A 23033-nucleotide genomic window follows, 5' to 3' on the forward strand; every position below is an offset into this window, starting at 1 on the left:
GATGTTCACACTGAAAATTGAGCAACACTAGGCTACTTAGAGATGGCTTCTGACTACCACTCCGCACCCCAACACCCCCTACTCTCCTCCACAATCCTGATACCAGAGGCAGCTGTAACATAGATAACACTAATAGTAATCACAATAGCTCAGATTAAAATGACACAAAATTTTCCTCATAATCCCATAAGAGTGATAATATGAGCTTCTTTTGTACCCATTTTGCAGGTGAGAAAACTTAAGGTCACATGTGGAAGTGACTGGTCTAAGGTTATACATTTTCTAAATGGCCAAATTTATCTCCATTGGGGCTAAAATGCTTTTCTTAATTCAAGTAGCTCAATAGAAACTTGGGAAATACATAAGGTATAGTATCATAATAGAGTGCTAGAAAACCTGGGCTTGAAATCTAACTTAAAATTCTTAGGTATTTTACCCTAAGCAAGGTATGAGGTCTCACTTCCTCATTTTTAAAAATTGGGATGGCAGATTCAATTGATAAGTTGAAAACTTTGAACACCAATTAAATTTGGGCTGTATGTATTATCTCTGACAGCCCAAGGCTCCCTATGTTCAAGTAGTCATCATTCAAGTCACCAAGTTATGAATATGTAACGATTATTATACCTCCTCATTGAAGGCAGACTCCCAGCCCCCTTTGGGTCCACCAAGTCACTTACATATAAGGTGGCCAACCTGTCATTATCTCAGTAATTGGACCAGTGCCTTAGGGCTTAGTGATGGCCAGGAGTTTTAATTATGATTTTGTGAGAACCCAGATCAAGATCCACTGCAAATGTATTCCTGATGATTAGTGGGATACAGTGACCCCACAGTAACTAATAGGGTGTAAATTCATGGATTGCTACTTATGATTATTGCCCCATCAGATATAAAGAGCTGCCACACCTTATGCATAATCACAAGGAGCAATGTTTTGAGCTCTCCTGTGAAATGGAGCAGGAAACCTTTCTCTTCTAGGTAATTGGGTGGAATGATGAATAGAGCTGAATCTGGCATGAGGAGAAAACCTGAGTTAAGATCCTGCCTCAGTTATTCCCTTAGCTATGTAATGCTGGGAAAATCACTTAAATACTATTTTCCTCTATTCCCTCATCTGTAAAATGGGATGATAATGGCACCTACTTCTCAGGTTATAAAAACAAACTTTATTTTGTTTTGCAAAAACTGATAAATGTTATATAAACATTATTACTAAAATCTGCCTTTTCCTAGCAGTTGCTCATTCTGATATCAGAGTGATCTCCGTCTTTACCGAATCCCTATTCTTCCAACTCTTTGCTCAGAAGATGATGGAATCTGTTTCCCCAAAAGGGCCATACTTGCATGTGCCTCAATTGGTGTCTCTTCATGAAGCTCATCCGCAGAGGAAAAATAAAGAAATTCCCTACATTACACTCTTATCCAACAATTTCCTATATATTTGTAGACTTCATGGAATTATATGCAGAAATACAAATGATTGTATTACATAGACACATAGTCTTTCTGTCCTAATGGCATATTTCCCTTTACATTATGTGGAAACCTTAGCACATGGGAATAGTTTCAACTCCAACCTGCCAGAACATTTCTAAAAAGAAAAAACAAAACAAAACAAAAAAAAAAAAAAAACTTGTGGTACAATCCATGTTGGATGAGCAGATAGTGGACTTCAGAGGGTAAACTAAGATATTTTAGATTGATACCAACTGACTTTGGCAGAGGCTGTCAATATATAAAGCCACTCTACTTTGGGGAAGAAAAATATTATCCTAGATTTATTAAATGTAATTTTATCTTCTTCATTTGTTTGAGATGCAAAAGGAGAACAAAAGAAGGTAGGCTGTTAAGGTACTTTTAAAAAAAAGTTAGAAGGAATGAAAAAAAGATGTAAGCTCTACTCAATATATCTTTTATTTTTTAGTTTCCTTCAGCATTCTTTCAGGGGCAAGCCGACCTCTGTGGATCATTCTGCTATGAAGTCTTAAAATGCTGTAATCACAGGTCACGGTCAACTCAGACAGAGGCCTCTGCGCTCCTTTATTTCTTCATGAGGAAGAATTTTGAATTTAACAAGCAGAAGTCAATAGTCAGGTCTCACTTACAAGTAAGTCTTGCCAATTTTAGGGCTAGTTGCCCCCAAATCTATTAATCAGCTCTTTATGACAAGTAATGATTGGGTAGATGACATCATTTGCATCAGGCAATCAGATAGAGGGGCAATCAGAATCCCTCTGCAGGATACCTCTGACAGGTACCCCAAATGCCTCCAGTGAAGGAGCAGACAGGAGAAAATAGTGAGGAACCAATGTTTCCATTGCTTCTGCAGAATAAGAGCTTTAGACAGGCTTGGAAGTAACAGTAAGTCATAAAAAAAGGAGCTCTAAATGTCTCTCCTTTTCTTTTCCTAGTCTGTCTCCAGATCCACTATTATAAGCCCCTAATGAGTAGGAATTGGTTTGGAAGTTTTTTGAGCACTTTTTGTACTTGCATTGCCAGTGCCTACCACAATGTTCAGTATATAGTAAGAGCTTAATAAACACTTATTGATTGTTTGAATGATTAACTCCAAAACCTCTAAACATCCTGGGCTCCTGCCAGTCTGACTTCAGGATATATAATGCTTCTTATCCAAATATTTCAAAAAATCTGGTTTCCTTGAGTATGTTTATTCCCTTTACAAAGAGAGATCATAACTCCTCACCTTAATAGATAGCCTTGATGAAAAAAAAAGAAAAGCTATCATCTAGTGGTTATCCATACTAGGCAGGAAGATCTTGAATAATGGATGCAGAGTCTCTTCTTGGACCTGAGTTCAGAATCTTTCTATCTTATAGAATGTACCAAAATTCAAAGTCACATGACAAAGCCTTCTAGAAATCAGGGAACCCTCCACACTACAGAAAAGTCATTGTAATAGATATAATTTTAAAAAAACATAACTGGAGATCTAATTATGCATCGAAATAAATGATAAAGAAAAACATCAGTACTTGGATCCATTGGGAGAATATTCTTAAGTCTACTGAGTTTTATGCATGTATGTGAACAGGAAGGGGCTACTTTTGCAATTGTTTTTTTTTTTTCTTTACTTAATTCTGCTTTCTCTTTTAGCTCATTAAAGCTGTAAGCCAGTTAATAGCTGATGCAGGAATTGGAGGATCCCGGTTCCAACATTCCCTTGCAATTACAAATAATTTTGCCAATGGAGACAAACAAATGAAAGTAAGAAACATTTTGTGTCCTTCTCTACACACATGTATAAGAAAGGTGAAATGTAATCTAGAGAGTGATGTGATTTCCTGCCAACTTAATTGTACTTTTAAAAAACAACTTCAGGTGGGCATTGTATTGTTAATAGTTCTAATGAGAAGTTCAGATTTTTTCCCCTCAAGATGCCAATGAAATCAAAGGGAATATTTTACAAAATAACATCACACATCAGAGAGAAATTTTATACTCATCATTTATCAAAACTAACCCCAATGTGCATATTATACTCTTCATCCTTTTCTAATTATATTCAGTTAATCAATAAACATTTGTTAAGTGTTTACTAAGTAAACTGGGCTAATATTGAGGGAACAAAAAAAGATAACATTTGCATAATTTCTTTTTTAAGAGCTAATTTTTTATTATTTTTAATTTATTTGATATTTAATATTTTTCACCCACATTCTTGATATGGAAAATGGACATTAAATTCAGTCTTTTGCCTGTCGTATTCATACAAAATGACTATTGTGTTCTCACATATGGTATCAATGCCCTTAATGCCACATTTCATTAAGTCTCTCTTACATATGCTTCTCCTTAAGGAAAGACTGCAGCAACTCATTCTTTAGCTTAGCATTTATAAACCTTCAAAAGTCTGACTCCCGACCATCCTTCCAGTGATACCAGTGTGATACCATTTTATAGATGAGGAACTGAGGAAAATAAAACTTAAGTAATTTGCTCAATTTCACACAGCTAAATAAATCTGCAGCCACATTTTAACTCAGATCTTCCTGACTGCAGGCCCAGTGCTCTAAAGACTACACTATATAGGAGAAATCATCTATTCTGATCTCTTCACTTATAGATGAGACAACTGAGTCCCAGAGAATCACAGAATCATCGATTTAAACCTGGAAGGAATATGAAAAAAAAAAAAAAAAAAAAAAGCCCAGCCTCATCATGAGAAAACTAAACCCATTGGGATAAAAGTAGCTTATAAAATTGATGAACTAGAGAGATACAATTTGAACAAAGGTTCCAAATTCCAAGTCCTCTATTCTTTCTACTATATTTGCCAATGGTGGCACGCAGGTAGCACAGTGGATAGAGAGCTAGACCTGGAATCAGGAAGATCTGAATGGAAATCTAGCACCAGACAATAGCTGTATTACTCTGGTCAGATCACTTAATCTCTATTTGCCTCAATATGCTTATCAGTAAAATGGAGATAATAACAGCACCTTCTTCCCAGGATCATTGTGAGGATCAACTGATATTTGTAAAGCACTTAGCACAGTGCCTGGCACACAATACAATAAATGTTTGAAAAATACTTGTTTTCCTTCCTTCTTTCCCAAAGATAAATGGGATTCAGAAGTCTTATCTCCCATTCTGAAGCACAAAGCTCTTAGGATATCCACATATATGCACAGTAACAGGCATATGCATCTCATACATTTCTGTGATTATTTACTCTTCTATGCTAATTCAAATTGTATCTTTTTCCACCCTTCTTCTCCAGTAAAGAAGCACCATATCACAAATATCGCCCAATGACAGCAAGGCAAGGCATAAGTACTTCACATAAGGACTTAAAATAAGCTCAGTTTTGAATTTTTTCCAACACTGAACTCTGAGTAGGTACCAAGGTCAACTAGATTCTAAGCTCCATGGGAGCAGAGACTAATTCTTATAGAATCCACCCTGCCCTCCACAGTTAACAAAGGGGTCTGCAGATGATTGGTTGGTTGGTTAGTTGGTTGTTGTCCTTCATGACCAAAGAGGATCAAAATAGCATCACTATATTGGAGTCAAGGTACAGCGTGTTAGACTATGGCTGATCAGACCATTATGAGCTTGAAACACAGGTCAACTATGAACATTTAGAATGGAGATGTCTCTAAATTTGTGCATTTCATGTTTCTTTTGAGCCACTACAATTCTGCTTCACTCACAGAGCACAAAGCCTTCTTTGATGCAGGCTCGCCATGCTGGGCAGTCCTGTGCCAGTCTCTCCCGTGTCTCACAGTCAATTCCAGAGTTCTTCAGAATTGTGTGTACTTGTTAAGTGCTGCTGTTGTATAAATACTGTCAGCCCAAGCAGTTATTATAAGAAATGCATGAGGTCAAGAAGGTTTTTGTTTACCCAGGATTTTGTCTTTTCCAAAGAACAGTCATTTTCCAGCAGAGGTAAAAGACCTAACAAAACGCATTCGAACAGTCCTCATGGCCACAGCTCAGATGAAGGAACATGAAAAAGACCCTGAGATGCTAGTGGATCTCCAATACAGCCTGGCAAACTCATATGCAAGCACCCCAGAGTTACGAAGAACATGGCTAGAAAGCATGGCCAAGATACATGCAAAAAATGGAGATTTATCAGAGGTAATTGAGAGGTGATCATTCAGTTCGATCTATTTTCCTCTTAAAGATAATGCTTTTCATTCTAAAAAGTGCTTTTCTGAAAATTTCAAAGAACTACAGATTTGGAACTGAAGGTGATCTCAGACCATCTAGTCCAACCCCTTTCCCATTTTACAGATGAGAAAACTAAAGCTTATGAATGTCATGATTTGCCCCAGATCACATATGTAATAATTTGAATACAGAACCTCTTACACTAGAGCCAGTACTCTTCTTTATTATATTTCTTTCTGTTGGTTTCAATAAGATTTGACCTATATGTTGCTTACATGTATTTACTCATAGGATCCAAGAAGTCCTCAGGTTTAATGTATACGATCAATTAAAAGTCATAAATTCAGAAAGAAAAGGGAGGGAGGAAAACATTAATTCATGCAGGCTAGTACAATTGCATTCAGATCTATTATTGGTCTAAAATACTGAACTAAATTCCAAATCCCTGCCATTAAGAACTGAGTAATGACAAGAGATAAAGTCCCTTCATTATCATCCCAAGGTATATTGATTTGCCTTTTATGCTGAAAGACAAATCTCCATTTGAATTAGAATTGGCTCATACATGTAGCATATTGACATGTGAGTCTTTATCCAAGGCTAGCTCTTAGCAGACCTTATTCACTCATCAGTAAGGCCAATCCAAAAAGGCAGAAATTCAGGATAGGGTGATTCTCCCTCCTCCGAATTTTTTATTAAACAATAGGCAAGGGAAAGATCTTCTTCTGAAACAAGAAATAAAAAGCAAATCAAACTGCAATGATGTCTAAGTGAAAACCTAGATTTTTGTGCTGAAAAAATCAAAACTTAGACTTTTATGCAGAACAGAATTTACCCAGAAAAATAGGAAACTCTTCATGACCTCATGAGGTCAAACTTGAGCAATGTACTAGGCATGCTTCAGGGCATCAAAGAAAAAGAAAATGTCCTTTTCTTCAAAAATGTTTAGTCTTTGAGTTACAAATAAAGATTAAATAATCCAGTAGTGTGGTACCAATTTTCAAACCCTTCCAATAGGTTTAATAAATGATAAATAAGTGAAAAGTAATCATCAATGAATTGACCCAAATTCATCACAAGAACTCAAAGAAGGGAGAGAGACCTCTGGTAGTAAGAATAATGAGAGGAAGCTACATGGTTACTCCCAACTTGAGTCACAGTAGCATTAGTGTTCATTTTAGTGCTTGGATATTATTAAGAAGTGGTGATGATTATTTAAGGGATAAAATTAAAAGACAGAGCTCATTTGAGTGTGGAGGGAAATCTAAATTTATATGATACATAACTCCAGAAAGGTTCAAATGAAATTAGTGAATTTTCTCAAAAAGAAAAATGGCAATTAGGTGAATTAACACAAGAGTAGAAAAAAATGAACCAGATGGGGATACAAAGCCTGCCTCTGGAACTTCCTTTCTGTGTGATCATAGGTGGCAAACCATTTAATTTCTCTAAACTTTAGCCTTCTTCATCTGTAACACAGGAGTAGGGATCCCTGTTGTACCTACTACACAAGTTGTGAGGCTGAAGTGAGATCAGTTATATAGGCCATTCTTAAAAGTGAAAACTATCAAAATGGCAGGTATCACAGATTGGTTTTGCTAACATCCTCTATAACTTGTTTATTCAGAACCATGCATATTCCTGGGGAGTTTTTCACTCCCCTTAAATATTCCCCTCCTCCACCTCCAAGAATTGCTTCTGCTAAAAATAAAAAGAGAGAGAGAGAGAGAGAACACCGAGAAATTTAATTCTTTTCTGGCTTTCAACATAGTAGATAGCAAAACTTATTTTGTCTTGCTTTTTAAATTTTAATTTAAATATCTTATTAAAATCTTAACATTAAACAAAATAACTATATTAACTATCAATATTTAAATCAGTTTAATTTCATAAAGTATCATCACTTTTTTGCTTCCTGGTTCTAAATCTCCATTCTTTTTTTAAATACTTTTCCTATCATGTGGTTGCAAGTAGTGTGCTCTCTATTTTTATGATTTTTTTGGTTCAGTTTGCATTATTTCATAATGTTCTTTGTGATAAATCTTTATGTTCCTTATACTTGTCCATCTTAATTGAGTTATAATGTTCCATCACATTAATCACGTTATCACAACTTAGCAATTGTCCTGTACATTATAGTTGCTCCAATTTTCTTTTCTTTTTTTTCTCAATTACACATAATCATGTTAGGAATTCTTTAAACAGTCAGCTCTTTCTTTGTCTTGATAATACTGCCAGGATATATTCCCAACAATGGAAATTAGTGGGTCAAACGTTGGTTGCTTTTTAACTTGTATTTTCTTTCTTGTTCCAGGCTGCTATGTGTTATATCCACATAGCTGCCCTCATCGCAGAGTACCTGAAAAGAAAGGGTAAGCTGAATATTATTCAAATAAATGAAACCAGAAATTATGAATATTATAAATCATTAAAATTCATGCATTCATTTTAGATTACATCAGTCTTGTGCAGTATTTTTAAGTTGACTTGCACTTTTTATATGTTTCCAATTAAAATGTGATACTAAATTTTTAACTCCATAGCATCATAACACTATTCATTTTTTGTTGAATAGTAAGCTTCTTAATGCAATATCAGAGTACCTCATTGATTAGTGACTTGTGACTTAATATGCATGTATTAACACAAGATGGTAGTATTATCCTAACATCATCTTGCACTGCCATAGGTTACTGGAAAATGGAAAAGATTTGCACATCAGCTATGCTCCCGGAGGATGTTCACATCTGTGATAGCAATCAGTTACTAACAACTCACAATGGAGGAAGTGAGTGTTCTAACCGTGCCTGTTTATGCGTCAAATAACATGACTTAGTCAATCAAGCCACCTCTCCAGGTGTATTCAAAGGGGAATGTCTCCAGTATGCCTAATGAAACAATGATGTCTCAAGCCCAAATCATGCATGATTGACTTGTGGCAACCAAGAGCAGAGGGCATTCTGAAATCTTGCCTTAGAATTCTAAAGGTCAGGTAATTGAAACTTAATCACTGTCCTCAACAAATAAGGTCGCATGAGATTTATATGATTGGTATGACAAGCCATGGTCATGGATCACTTCCAATCTGCATGTTGCCCCACCATTGGAAGTTTTAACAATTTTAGTCTCAAATGGATGAGTCTTGTTGTTTGCCTTCTCAGTGGGTGGGGAGGGATGGGGAGGAGAGAGAATCAGAAATTCAGAATTTAAAAGGAATGTTAAAAATAATAATAATAATAAATAGATAAAAAAGACTAAAGTAGAAAAGAGCAAAGCTATTTAAAAAATGAAATGAATGCATCTCTAAGATTCATAAGGACAGGTAAAAACCTGATTTACTTCAACTTTGCTGTACCTAAGACTTTGATAGACACATTGTAGGTGTTTTTAAAATTCTGTGGAATTTGAATTTATTGAATGTGCATTTCAAATTGTCAGTAGAATAAATTTTAGTTTTATATCAAGCATTTATTTACATTAAACTTAAAGCATGTTAAAATGTAAAATGACAAAATAGACTAGCTTTTGTGAAGAATGTTGTATATTTAAATTTCACAAAAACGTAATCAACTAGTAAGAATTTTTGACACAGAAGAAAGCTCTGATCTGTCTCTGTACATATGTGTATGTGTGTCTATGTATATATATTTTTAGACTGAAAAACTTTTTATTTCTTCAGTGAATCACAGAATGTCAGAGTTAAAAGGGGCTTCAATAGCCACATAATCAACTTATACCTAAAAGAAAAAGGCAGTAAGCATCAAGTGCCTACTATGTGCCAGGAATTGTGCTAGGCACTTTAAAATTATCTCATTTGTTCCTCACAACAATCTGAAAAATAGGTAATCTTATTATGCCCATTTTACAGTTGAGAAAACTGAAGCACTTCAGAAATGACTTCCTTAAGGTTACATAGCTAGTAAGTTTCTAAGGCTGTAATTAAACTCAGGTCTCCCAGACCAATTTTCTATCTGTTGTGCCACCTGATTACCTCAAAAAGAATTTCAACACACCTAATGGTCAGCTTAAGCACAAAGATAGCATAAAGAAAACCTTACTTCCTCATGAAACAGCCCATTCCATTTTTAATCTTTAATTATTAGAAATTTTTTTCCTGACATTGAGGCTTTTGATAATTCCCATGTATCATCTGGTTCTTCCCTCTGAAACAAACCTTATCCTCTTTTCCCTATAACAAATACTTGAATTCAGCTGGCAAATCTCTCTAAGTCTCCTCCACACTAAAACCTGGTCATTTCCTTTATTTCATCCACACATGACATCGATTCAAAGCCCTTTATTATTGTTTGATTCTCTAGTTTCTATAATAATAATGATCAAGTACTTCAGGATTTAAAACTTGATCAACATATAGTTAGTAGGAAGACAGTCTCATTGAGAAGGATCAGGAAAGACATATACTGAAAAAAGTAGGATTTGAAACTTGAAGAAGTCAGGGAAGCTCAGGATAATCAGCATTCCAAAGCTCAGTCAGGAATAGAGAATTATATACAAGAAACAGCAAGAAGCACAGTAGTGCTTTATGTGGTGGTGGTTCAGTCTTTTTCAGAAACTCTTCATGACCCCTTTAGGATTTTCTTGGCAAAGATACTGGAGTGGTTTGCCATTTCCTTCTCCAACTCATTTTACAGATGAGGAAATTGAGGCAAACAGAGTTAAGTGACGTGGCTGGGGGACAACCAACTAATACGTGTGTGAGGCCAGATTTGAACTCAAGATGAGTTTTCCTGATTCCAAGTTCAGTACTCTATCCAAACTTCTCTGTGAGGGAAATCTAAAAAGATTGGAATTGTACAATGGGGTTAGGTTACTAAGAAGTTATAAAACAGACTATGAGAACCAGACCTGTGACTTCATTGATATAAGGAATTCTCTAAAGAGGAAACTTTCCCTCCTAATTTAAGTCATCATCTTCTCTTCAACTTATAACCTTCAAGAGTTGTCTAGAGTGCTGAGATGTTAAATAATTTGCCCAGGGTCACCCACCCAGTAAGTGTGATGTAATCATGATGATGACAATGACAGGAACAATAAAAACTGATATTTATATAGTGCTTTAATATTTACATAACATTTTACAAACACTATCGCATATTTGTAAGTATCCTCTCTACAACCTTGCTATTGTTATCCCCATTTTACAGATAACAAACTGGGACATACAGGTTAAATAACTTTGTCAGGGTCACACAGCTAGTAACCATCTGAGTCTGGATTTGAACTCAGAGCTTCCTAATTTCAGGTCCAGTGGCTATTCCACTCTACCAAACCAGCTGCCTATACTATACCATTCCACCAATGTAAGGCATAAATAATGCCCTTTAAATAATGCAAATATAATAAAAAGAGGTCTTTATAAGTCAGCAGTTAAAATCGCTAAATGAAATAAAACTTGAGACATCAGATTCATGATTTCAGAATCGTTACTGGTGGCTTCTTTTTACAGGCTCTTTCTACAGGATCTTTCACCAAAGGATATTGGCTTATTTTACAAATGAAGTCATTGGACAAAGATACAATTTAAATGCAAGAAGGTAGAAAAGAGGGTTGTCAGGGAAACTTGAAAGCTGTGTTCTCATTTTTGAATTGTCCTCATTCCCAAAAGAGGGAATAATCTTATTCTGCTTAGTCCCAAAGCGCTAAGCTAAGGAAACTTGGAAGAAGAGGAAGAGTGGACTGGCTGAGAGACAAATTTAATTCATAAAAAGGAAGCTTCCAAATAATTAGACTATTCTGGGGCCTATCATGGAAGGTCCCTTACCGAAGGTCTTTTGAAAAAGATTTGATGGCCATTTGTTAGGTTTATCATAAAACAGATTCCTTTTCAAATACAGGTTCAAATAAGTGTTCTATGGGATCTCCACTAATTGTGGAGTCTGTGATTCTGAGTTTTTCAATTAAGGATTCAAGTGTCATTGGTAAATCTATATCTGCTTCTCTTAAGGGCTTACTGGGTTTTTCTCACCATGGAAATTCACTCTAATGGTGAAGCTTTTAACCTTCTGATCCCTTAGTACTTTGTCTTCATGAATGACCAGGTTCAAAAAAATTGATCAACTCTTGGTCAGACTTCTCAAAACTAGCTAAATTGGTCCTCACATGGCAGATATACAATCCATCAACAGACTCATAGTAAAGCTTTTGCAGTTTAGATGGGGCCTTGACAGACCCCAAGACCTAACACTGAAACACTAGGGACATCATAAAGAGTCTAGTGGCACAGAATGAGACATCAATGGAGGGTTCAGGCATATGGCCAGTAGAAAAATAAAAATATGTTTGTTGTGACACCATAATTTTTATACAGGATCTTTTCCTCATAGCTATGCTTTTAGATGATCAACAAAGACTCATTTCACTTCCATAAAGATTATTCTTAACTTTGAAGTCACTGAGCTAGATATTAGTTTTAGAGTTGGAAGGAACTCAGGAAGCCATCTCCATCCAAGCCACTTATCTTACAAAGGAGGAAACTGAGGTCCAGAGAGGCAAAAAAAAGACTTGCCCAATGTAACCTGGATAGAAAGTTAAAGAAAAAGGATTCAAATCCAGGCCTTCTGACAGTAAATCCAGCACTCTTTCCACAATACTGTGATTGTCAAGTTCAACTGGAAAGAATAAGGAAAGAAGGAAGGAAGGAAGGAAGGAAGGAAGGAAGGAAGGAAGGAAGGAAGGAAGGAAGGAAGGAAGGAAGGAAGGAAGGAAAGGAAGGAAAGAAAGAAAGAAAGAAAAACAGAAAGAAAAAAGTGAAGAGGCATGCTAGCAAAAGCAATATCAGTAGGAGTAATTAAGACAGATCATATTTAATCATATGAGTCCCTGTCATCTCCATTTACCAATTCCTGGAAAACATTTTATGCATAGTCATGTACTTCAAGACTTTACAATGGCCTAAGTAGTCCAGTTTGATCCATTAGCATAAGCTACCAGAATAATTCTATTTAGGTTATATAATTGTCCAAATCAGGCACTATCCTTTCTGTGGTGGTAATAAGCAGAGAAAAGAAGTTACAAAGAAAATAATAATTCTAGTAGACCAATTTCCGACAGAAATCCAGTTTCTGTCAGGATTATCATTTTTGTCCACCAAGAATTTATAATGTAGCCTTCCACAACTAACTAAGCAATTTCTTTTATATAGACTTGGTAATTTAGTTTTTAAAAATCTTGTCTGACTATCCAAAATTTTTAAAAATATAATCTCTACAATGGATCTATTTTATTAGATTATGATGTTTTCTAAGCCATTAACAGAGGTGTATAGATAGAAAACTCACAAAATCATCAGTGGTTGAAGTGATGTAAGGAAAACTTTCATTCAATTAGAATTTCCATACAAAAGAGAATGACCTGCCTCTCAAGACAGTAGACTTATTCTCATCAGACCTAGGCCATCCATCATGTAGGTGCTAAAAATGATCTTTTGTCAAGAATACCATAGCTGGAATTTCTATTTTGATAATAATATCAAATTATTATCTGGACTGGATTAGGTGACTTTTGAAGTCCTTTCCAATTCTGATCCTCTGTGATTCTCCCTCTATTCAGGTTATTTTATAATCTCCTGTTTGTAATAGAGAAGACATGTAAAAGTATTATCAAGATGCTACAAGATGCTGGAAAGAGAATATGTAAAAATGGACTGTATGATGGGGAATAAAATTATTCTTTACGTAGCAAAAATCTTATTTGTTTAGTTCCACTTCTACTTGAAAAAGAATGATGAAAAGAATAATTATCCCATTCAAATAAAACTTGAATCAGCTAATAATAATTTGTTTTCCTTTGGTTTTTTCTTCCTAAGGCATGTTTTCCATGGGTTGGCCTGCTTTCCTGAGTATCACACCAAATATTAAAGAAGAAGGAGCTATGAAAGAAGATTCAGGGATGCAGGATACACCCTATAATGAGGTCAGACAAAAATAGATCTACATATATAGTAAAGAGAATATTGTTTGCAAGTTATCAACTGAACAAAGGATATAATTTTACTTTCATAATGTTAGCATTTGGTTAAAGAAGAAAAGGCAGCTCAAGACTAGGTAGATGTCAAATAAAAGTGTCTGTCCTTATGATTCTTTAGATCAGGATCAACTACGCAAATGGATAAAGGGCCCTGAGATGAAATTCAACCAGATTGTTCATGACCAATTAATAAGCAAGCATTTTTTTCAATACTTTCTGTGTGCTTCCTGCCCTCAAGGAGCTAACATTTTAATGGAGTTAGAAGGGAGGATACATACATACATATATACATACATACATACATAGACAGATATGTAAGTATATGTATATTAAAACATTTCAGATATAGAATATTGGATGGAAGGTGATCTTAAGGAGATGAAACAATTGGAAAAGAATTGTAAACTGTAGAATGTGATAAAATATGAGCTGTAATCAATAATGATGACTGTAATGAAAAGAAATAACTGATCTTTTTATGAGCTTGTCAGATTTTTTTTTTATTTTAGGGGAAAAAACAGAAATCCATTTTCCTTGATTTTGTCACCTTTGCCTTAGTTCAGGAGTTCATACAAGAAAGTCAAGTTCTTTCAAAAAAAAAATCAATGATTTCTTGAACTAATTGTCTTTACTGAACTATCATATTAACTATTAACTGCCATTTTAATTTGGGAAATTGTAGAATATCCTGGTGGAGCAACTCTACATGTGTGTTGAGTTTCTGTGGAAGTCTGAGAGATACGAGCTTATCGCTGATGTCAACAAGCCCATCATTGCAGTCTTTGAGAAGCAAAGAGACTTCAAAGTATGTTTAGAAAACACTTAATATTGAATTTAAATTCCTCACTTCATACTTATCTGTTACTTAAGATAATATCACTTTACTTTTGTAACAGAATCAGACCGAATGAAAATCTCCATTGTAAAGTTATTTGTATATGTGTGTCTTCCCTTTTCTGATTTCAGAAATTATCAGATCTCTACTATGACATTCATCGGTCATATCTGAAAGTTGCAGAAGTAGTGAATTCCGAAAAACGACTGTTTGGTCGCTATTATCGCGTGGCTTTTTATGGACAGGTAAGTGGGGATACAACAGTATACTTATGTAACAGTAAACTTCATTTAGTTTATTCAATTCAGGATTTATTATTTTTTAGAAAACTCAGTTTTTCTTCACATTATATTTTTATGAATTTAGCCCATTGAGAATCCAAATGGTCAGAAAAACTTTTTGGTATCTTGATAAAGGCACAGTGATTTACAACTTTGAGAAAATTAAACTTGTTCTCATAGTTTATTTGATTTCCTGACACCCTGTCTTTCTTGCTTCCCCAAAAAGTATTCTATGCTTTAGTAAGTCAACATGCTGTACCAGATAGATAACCTTGAAGCCAAAAAAGTATGAGTTCATTTCTTGTTTCTGACACACACTGACTGAGCAAGTTATTTAACCTCTATCACTCTAAAAAACTCTCTAAGACTTTGAGCTTCAGAGAAAATGCTTACCTGCTTGGGAAAAGTAGTTTTCCCCACCTAGGAATTTTCTATACCAGTGAATCCGAACCCCAATCTGTATATTTCAGTGAAACTCCATGGTTTAGAGATGAGGGAGCCTTGTAGTCAAGAAGCTCTGGTTTTAGGAAATGCCGTATGTTGTTTTACTACAAACAGATTATTTAACCTCACAATGCCCTAGGTTCAGTGTTCCAAAAATGCAAATTGCAGATCTAAATAGAGTTTACAAACTGTGATTTTCCACCATATGTTAAATCACAGGTTTAGACTAAATATTTTTAATTAATTTGATCTTAAAAATTGTTAAAGAAATTCTTATCATTGTTGGACATAATTGGAGATCCTCTAGGGTTAAAACAAAACTAGAGTTATGAATATATGGCTTAATGTCACTCTTTTTCTTTTATATTTGATTTCTGCTTCCAAATTTCCACTGCTTTTATATAGAAGGCAGTATGATAGTTTGGAATATTGGTTAGAACTTCAACACACTTTGAAACCACAACATCTAAGTTTATATTATAAATTATAGAAAGAAACTGACATGTTCTGTTCTTCTAAAAGCTAGTCAACATTACCCTAAAAATGTAGTTATTCGTGCATGAATCCTGAATTTTTCTATGCCATCACCGAAACTGGGATGGGATTAGACAAAATCATTAATTAGATGAGAGCTGGTAACTCCCTCATGGCTTTTTAAGAAACTTGTCTAAGTATTATCCCTATAAATAAGCATTTTGCACCTTTTAAACATGACACACTAGCCATCATCCTTTTTTTCCTCTCACTTCAAGCAGTATTCGATGTATTGCTCTTTCATTTCAAATCAACCAACATTTAATAAGCACCTACCATATACAAGATGTTGTGCTACATTCTTGAGATAAAGCATTTATGCTACAGTAGATAATTCCCTTCTTTCCACATTTTCAGGTTATTACTAGAGATTCTAACCCCAACTTAATCATTCAGGATCATTTCTATTGTGTCCTTGGGAGAAAATGTCTCTCCTTGATTCTTCATATACTATTAAGAAGCTGATATATGAATAGAAATACATAGACAAATAAAACATTGAAATCACTGAGTAATTACACTTTTCATTTAATAATATAATAAACTTGTATCCATCCAAATTATTGTTTCAATCATTCATTCAACAGACATTTATTATATATCTACCATGTGCAGAACACTGTATTAGGCACTGAGGGAAATACCAAGGTTAGATAAAACATAGTTCTTAAAGCTTACAGTCCAGAAATGACAAACATAAATAATTAGAGTAACTAATATTTTATATATATGCACCCACATGTTTTATATATATGTTAATATATACATATTAATATTAATACATACATATTAATATATAGAAAGAGAGAGAAAAAAAGGTGAAACTTAAAGAACTTGGGCTTTAAAACCTATAACCAAAACAGAACTTTTGTGAGGAAGCAGAAAAATAATAACTGATGGGAGATGGAGATGGGAGGAGGGGAAGAGGAAAGGATGTTATATTGCCAAGAAGATGACTAAAGACCTACTGAGGAATCCAGAGACCATAAACAATTCAGATTTTCAATATATAATTAACCAAGAAGAAGTAAGGAAAAGCCCTTCTTTTGCTTTTATCATATTTCTTTTGTAATGTAGTTTATTTTTAATTCACAGAATGAAATAAGCCTTTCCATTAGAAAGTACAATAAAAAAAGATTATAACACATGAAACTTGCAAGTCTACCATGTACAATTTGCTCCCTCCAAATATGCAATGAAGTTATCATATAAATTTCTTGTTTTCCTTTTTTCTTCCCTCTGCTCCCCCAGATCCTAGAAATGGCTCTCATTGGACTCAGATAGATATAGATAGATAGATAGATAGATGATGGATATATATACATATAGAGAAAAAGATGATATATATGAAATTATTCTATATATATTTCTATTTATCAGTTCTTTCTTCAGATGCAGAAAGCTTCTTTGTTGTCCTTTATTTTTAATTTGAGTATTTGTAGTACTCATAATTACTTAGTTGCTCCAAGTCATTCTTAAAATACTATTACTATAATCTTTAAATGGGGGCGGGGTGAGAGGGGAACTACCCCAAACTTGTAAAAATAGGTTCCCCATTTTATACAATTCAATCTATAAGACTCAGAGTGAGTAAACAAGTTGAAAAGAATCCTACTGCTTGTTGATTGATTTTTAATGCCCAACTTTGCTCTTTTCTTCTCTTGGTCTTGATGATTTCAGGCTGTGGTAAGTTCTTTGTCCCTATGCATGCTCTAATACAGCTCACTCTTCCCTGCAGTTTTTAACTGAATCTTAACTTTCCTTTTTTTATTACTCAGTATTTGGTGTCAACCAAATGAATGAGATAATCCTGCTGCCATCTATTTATGAATCATCCTGCATTATTAAACTAAACTTTTTTTCCAGTTCCTTGAATTACAAAAATGTATCCATTGATTTATATATGCAGTGACCTTTTTTGAGCTTTGTTCTATGTACACATATCCAAATAAACATATATGTGCATACATATACATAAGCACATATGTCTGGTCTCAAGATTTTCAGGTACCAGTTGTCTGGTTACACCATTGAAAGTCTAGTAATTGTCCTTCTCAAAGGAGCACTGTAGCATAGTGGCCATTATATGGGTCTGGCTGACAAGGGATTCTCCAGTTCCATTCAAGTCCTGACATATTCTAGCTAGCTGTATGGCCTCAGAAAAAATCACTTCATCTATATTGCTCTCATTTTCCTCATCTGTAAAATGGAAGTATTGGATCAGATGATTCCAAGCTCCATTAAATTCTAAAATTCCACAACACTAGAAAATTTGAAGTAGGTGTCCAAAACTTAACTATTTCTTGGATGGCCTGCCAGTATTCCTGTTGTTCCCCAGAGACTGGAACCTTTGAACATGGGAGCACTCAACCTTCATCCAATTCTTTATTGGCCATTTCTCATGGCCCTCATGCAGGAGCAGTAGGAACAAAATTCTTTCTTTGTTCCTTTCCTAATCTCTCACTGGGTTAATTGCAAAAAACAAAAAAAAAAAAAAATGCACCAAAAAGACATGAGATTTTGAATATGGAGCATTTGGAGATCTTGAATTCAAGTGTTAGAGAATTTAGAGGTCATCTAGTCCAACCTTTCATTTTACAAATGAGGAAATTTAGCCTTGGTGAACTTCAGCAAGTTATAATAAGTGGCAGATCTGGGGTTTAAATTCAGGTTATCTGACCCAGAAGATTTCCCAATCAGGGTTCTTTCTATTATCTCCATTCTGTCTCCTTTCCCAAATTCACACAGCTGGATACTCTAACAAAGCTATTCAATTCAAAGATGGTGCTGGTAGTTAGATACCAAATGGATAGTAAAACAGCCAGGGAAATAAGTAATTGAAATGACTAGCAACCATAGAAAAATAATTATTAGGAGAAATACTTTCTCAGAAAGCTGTGGGAAACATTTTTTTATTCTAAGTAATAAAGGAGGAGGGTTCCAAGATATAAATGAACTATATAACTTTAAATAGAGCTTTCTGAATTTAAAAAGAAAATATAGAGGTGTGGGGAAGAAGGAAGAATTATCTTTCAGAAACAAGATAGACTTCTAAGCCAAGGGGAGAAGGACAAACTATAAAGATTGGTTTCGAGTAGACCATATGAACTTTCATTCCAACATATACTTAGAACTTTGTTATAAAAACAGAATCCCAATACAAAATGCTTTTCTTGTCTATCCATTGTCTGCCAATATAAAAATTTGTTTATTTGACCAGTGTATACTTTTTGTAATTCTTTAAATATCACTTTCTTCCTCACTCAACACCCATGACCTCCATTGGAATATTTTCCACCTTCATATGTAAGTTTGGGGTCTTGACAGTTTAACTCACCTACTAAAACAACACTTGCAAACCCTTATACTATAGAAGATTTGCACATGTTTAACATATATTGAATTACTTGTTTTCTAGAAGGGGGAAGAAGGGAGGGAGAAAAAAATTGGGACACAAGGTTTTGCAAGGGTGAATGTTGAAAGCAAGGGTCTTGCTTATATTTTGACAATAAAAAGCTATCATTAAAAATAAATGAATAAAACCCTTATACTAAAGAGAGGAGGAGATAAAAGAGGACTACTGGGTTGATCTCATTTAAGATGTTTTTATGTTTTAAATGTTTAAATTGTTTAACTTTGTTCTTTTATCAGATTTCTGAATCATATATCCTAATAATTCTTTTTGGATTTTGTTTTGGGATTGTTGTTGTTGTTTTAAATAATGTCAGTTTCCTAGATATATATGACAAAAAATGCTTATTAGAAAATATTGACCAGTCTAAAAAACCCAGTTTTGATTGGCTAAGATCACAAATGTTCAGAGACCAGAAGGAGTGTTCTGGAGCCAATTGTTAAGTTTTTAACATGATCAGTTATATATGAGAAAGTAGCAGACACTATAAATCAGGGCTTTATTATTTTATTAGCTATCTAGAAAAAAAAGTAACAGAGAAAATATTGATGATGCAGATTAAACTTAAAAGTCTATCAAGAATAGTTTTGGGGTTTTTTTTGCTTTTCTGGAGAAGCAGTTGTTAAACATATTTACCAACATCCCCTAGCTAAGAGCCCAGTGTCTTATGGGCTAAAGATTTAGCTTGTTCTGAGCAGGTGTTATCCTAAGGCACAGAAAATTCTAGCCTTAATCATCATTGTTCAAATTGCACTCAGATAACTTTCCCAAAGGGCCAGATACAAAACGGGAAAGGCAGCCTCCTCCCTCAGGCAAAAATATAGGAGCAGACAGGGCATCGTTCCACACTCAATAACAAATGCAACACCAGAATAGATATGAATAATCCACAGGACATGCATAGAATGAGGACTGCAAGAAAAGAAGATTAAACCTGTGAACACTTGGTTATAACTAATCCTCAGGGACCAAAAGCATTCCTTTTTCATGATGTTGCTTTATGTAACTGTGAAATTCACCTGGAAATGGAGAGAAGAACACATGCCTTGAAATCATGTTACAACAATTATGGGAACATATTTTCTATAAGTTCGCTACTTTGGTAGAAACGTTTGGGGAAATGTTGTTTGCATCCCTTGTGTAACAATGCTTTCAGTTTCTAGGATCTGCCAAGGTATTTAATATTAATTGTTTGTGGGGTACTATACATGCTGTAGAAAGCATGTTGAAGACTCAGAGCCTGCATACTCAGAACTTGCACAGAATAAATTTCCCATCCTATCATCTGCCTTCCTTTGCCCTCTTGCATTTTGTATGTCAGTTCATCCCCACAATTTCCCTGAGGTTCAAATTGCTGGCATTAATGAAAGAACAGCTGTAACAAAAACAGCCACTCAGATCAATGAGAACCTCCGGCTCTTTTACTCAGTGTCTGGAGAAACAAGGAATGCCCAGTGCAGAAGTTGAAGGGCCAGGTGCCATTCGAATCCTTACATAGGAGGAAAGAAGGAAATGAATGGGTTGCAAGAATGTTATCCCACTCTCCATCTGATCTCAATAGATCTCTACATTTTTAAACAGGCAGAGCTTCTTCTGCATTCAAGTGATTCCATGTGGATTCTCAACCGTTTATCTGCTATACAAATTTCTCCTTTCCTCTTGGCTCTCAGAGGGCTGTGTGAATAATCAGCCTTGTTGTCAACAAATTCTGAAACAGCATTATTCTGAAACTCTCTCTGCAAATGTACACATTGATTGTATGTTTTATAGGAATATAGTAAAGGCTCTTCTTTTTCTAAAACAATAACACCATCTTCAACTAGAATGGCAAAAAAAAAAAAAAAAAAGAAAGAAACCCAAGAAGACCCTTGAATATTAGAATTACCTATAAAGAGATGTAAGATTTTAGTTGGCATATTTTTCCCTTTTTAAATTGGACTAAAACTATTATTAATAACTGTTTTGAATTCATGTCTTTTTATTACCCTATTTTAGTATAGGACTTTGCAATCTGCAAAGTTCTCTCCTTACAACAACTTTGTTAGATCACTAGTTTTTTTATTTATATGTGTATGTGTGTATACACAAATATAATGTATGTGCATATGTATATTATCCCCATAATTGCAGTGAAGGCACTGAGACTCAGGGAATTAAAATTATTTGCCCATGACTAGAGTTGATAAATTTAAGATCCAAACATTAAGCCAGGTCTTTTTACAGAATCCAGGACTCTATCTACAAGACCAATTGGCTAGGTTGAATAGTAATAAAGTAGTGGACTTGAGAGTCAGAAAGACTTAGTTCGCATCCTGCTGCAGATGCTAACTTTCAGTATGATACTGAGAAAGTCTTTTAACTTGTTTCAGCTTCAGTTTCCTTGTGTGATAAATGGAGATAATAGCACCAGCCTCAGCCTTTTGTTGTGAGGATAGGATCAAACATGTGTGAAGTGATTTACAAAGTTAAAAGTACTATATAATGTTAGCTGTTGGTTTGTTAATAAGATCATTTGCATGCTAGTTGTTGCTATTATTGTTCTTATTAGTAGACTGCAAAATTACCATAATAACAACTAGACAAAGGTAATAAAAGTATAAAAATAAAAGGCAACATATTGTAGTGAAAGGAATGATGGCTTTGAGTCGGAATGTCCTACTTGTGTGACCTTTAGACCATTGCTTAACATCTCTAGGTCTCAGTTTCCTCAATTGTAAAATGAAAGCGATTGATCTGATAACTTCAGACATTCCCTTCAACCATTAAATCCTATGATTCTTTTGTAAAGGCATGATTACCTGATATTTTATCAGCTCAGTTTATAGTTTTATACCCCTGTAATAAATATTCATTAACAGAACAATGATAACTTCTGTTTTCCCTCCATACTCTGACTTGGTAACTTCATCAGCTCCCATAGGATTATCATCTCTAGGCAGATGACTCTAAGATCTATATTTCTCTCCTGAGCTGCAATATTACATTACCAATTACCCACAGAACATTTTGAATTAGATATTATGTAGGTATCTCAAATTCAACATATCTAAAAAATAAATCATCATATTTCCCCAAAATTCACTTCTTCTCTGAACGTTACTATTTCCGGTGAGGAAATAACCATCTTTTCAATCATACAAATTCACAATTTTGATGAAATTCTCTATTCAATATATGATATCTAAAGAATGGTCATTTTTGTCATTTCTGCCTCCACAATTCTCCCCTACATCCCTTTTTCTCCATTCACATAGCCATCACCCTGATGTTTCAAACACCTCTTATCTTGACTATTGCAATAGCCTCCAAGTCAGTCTCCCTGATTCAAGTCTTTTCCCACTTCAATGCTTCTTCCATACATGCATCAAAGTAACTTTCTAGACAATGTCATTCTCCCTCACTCAGTGAACTCCAATGTCTTCTTCTTTGATCCAATATTCTTCTATTAGGCTTTTAATAGGCTTCTATTAAGCATTTAAGCCCTTTATAACCTAGTTCCATCATATATTCCTAGCTTTATTAATACATTGTTTCCTTTTATATATTTTACATTCTGGCCAAATTGGATTTCTTCCTGTTCTTGCCACCTAACACTCAATCTTCCATTTCTTTGCTTTTGATTATGTGCTTCTTGTATGAATGTGCTCTCTCCTCATCTCTTCTCTTTGTAATTCAAGGTTCAACACAAATTCAGCCGTCTTTATCTCACCAGCTCCTAGGGCTGGGACTACCCCAAAGATGTTTTATATATGTTCTTTATACACTTAAATGTGTGCATCTTGTTTCCCCTCTTAGAATGCAAATTCCTTATAGGGAAGTTTCTGATTGGTCCTTGAATTCCCAGTCTTTCCTCTGAGCAGTGCATGGCACATAGTGGGTGCTTGACAGATATTTGTTGATT

At 34.7% G+C, this 23033-nt stretch overlaps 1 protein-coding gene across 11 annotated transcripts in view; it reads left to right on the forward strand.

The window, feature by feature from the left end:
* DOCK10 (dedicator of cytokinesis 10) overlaps positions 1-23033 on the forward strand; it is a 335847-nt gene that overhangs the window by 289521 nt on the left and 23293 nt on the right. For 5 of the 11 annotated variants that reach the window (XM_031957956.1, XM_031957952.1, XM_031957955.1 and 2 more), the window contains exons 43-51: positions 1928-2110; positions 3118-3228; positions 5392-5607; positions 7955-8012; positions 8330-8428; positions 13466-13572; positions 14309-14431; positions 14593-14706; positions 17401-17406. In XM_031957956.1, coding sequence (XP_031813816.1) covers positions 1928-2110; positions 3118-3228; positions 5392-5607; positions 7955-8012; positions 8330-8428; positions 13466-13572; positions 14309-14431; positions 14593-14706; positions 17401-17406 — 1017 coding nt within the window. The remainder of the gene's footprint in view (positions 1-1927; positions 2111-3117; positions 3229-5391; positions 5608-7954; positions 8013-8329; positions 8429-13465; positions 13573-14308; positions 14432-14592; positions 14707-17400; positions 17407-23033) is intronic. The other 6 variants (XM_031957958.1, XM_031957953.1, XM_023500795.2 and 3 more) reach the window with 3 other exon arrangements.

This window comes from Sarcophilus harrisii, chromosome 3, assembly GCF_902635505.1.
Source record: "Sarcophilus harrisii chromosome 3, mSarHar1.11, whole genome shotgun sequence".
Lineage (NCBI taxonomy): Eukaryota > Metazoa > Chordata > Mammalia > Dasyuromorphia > Dasyuridae > Sarcophilus > Sarcophilus harrisii.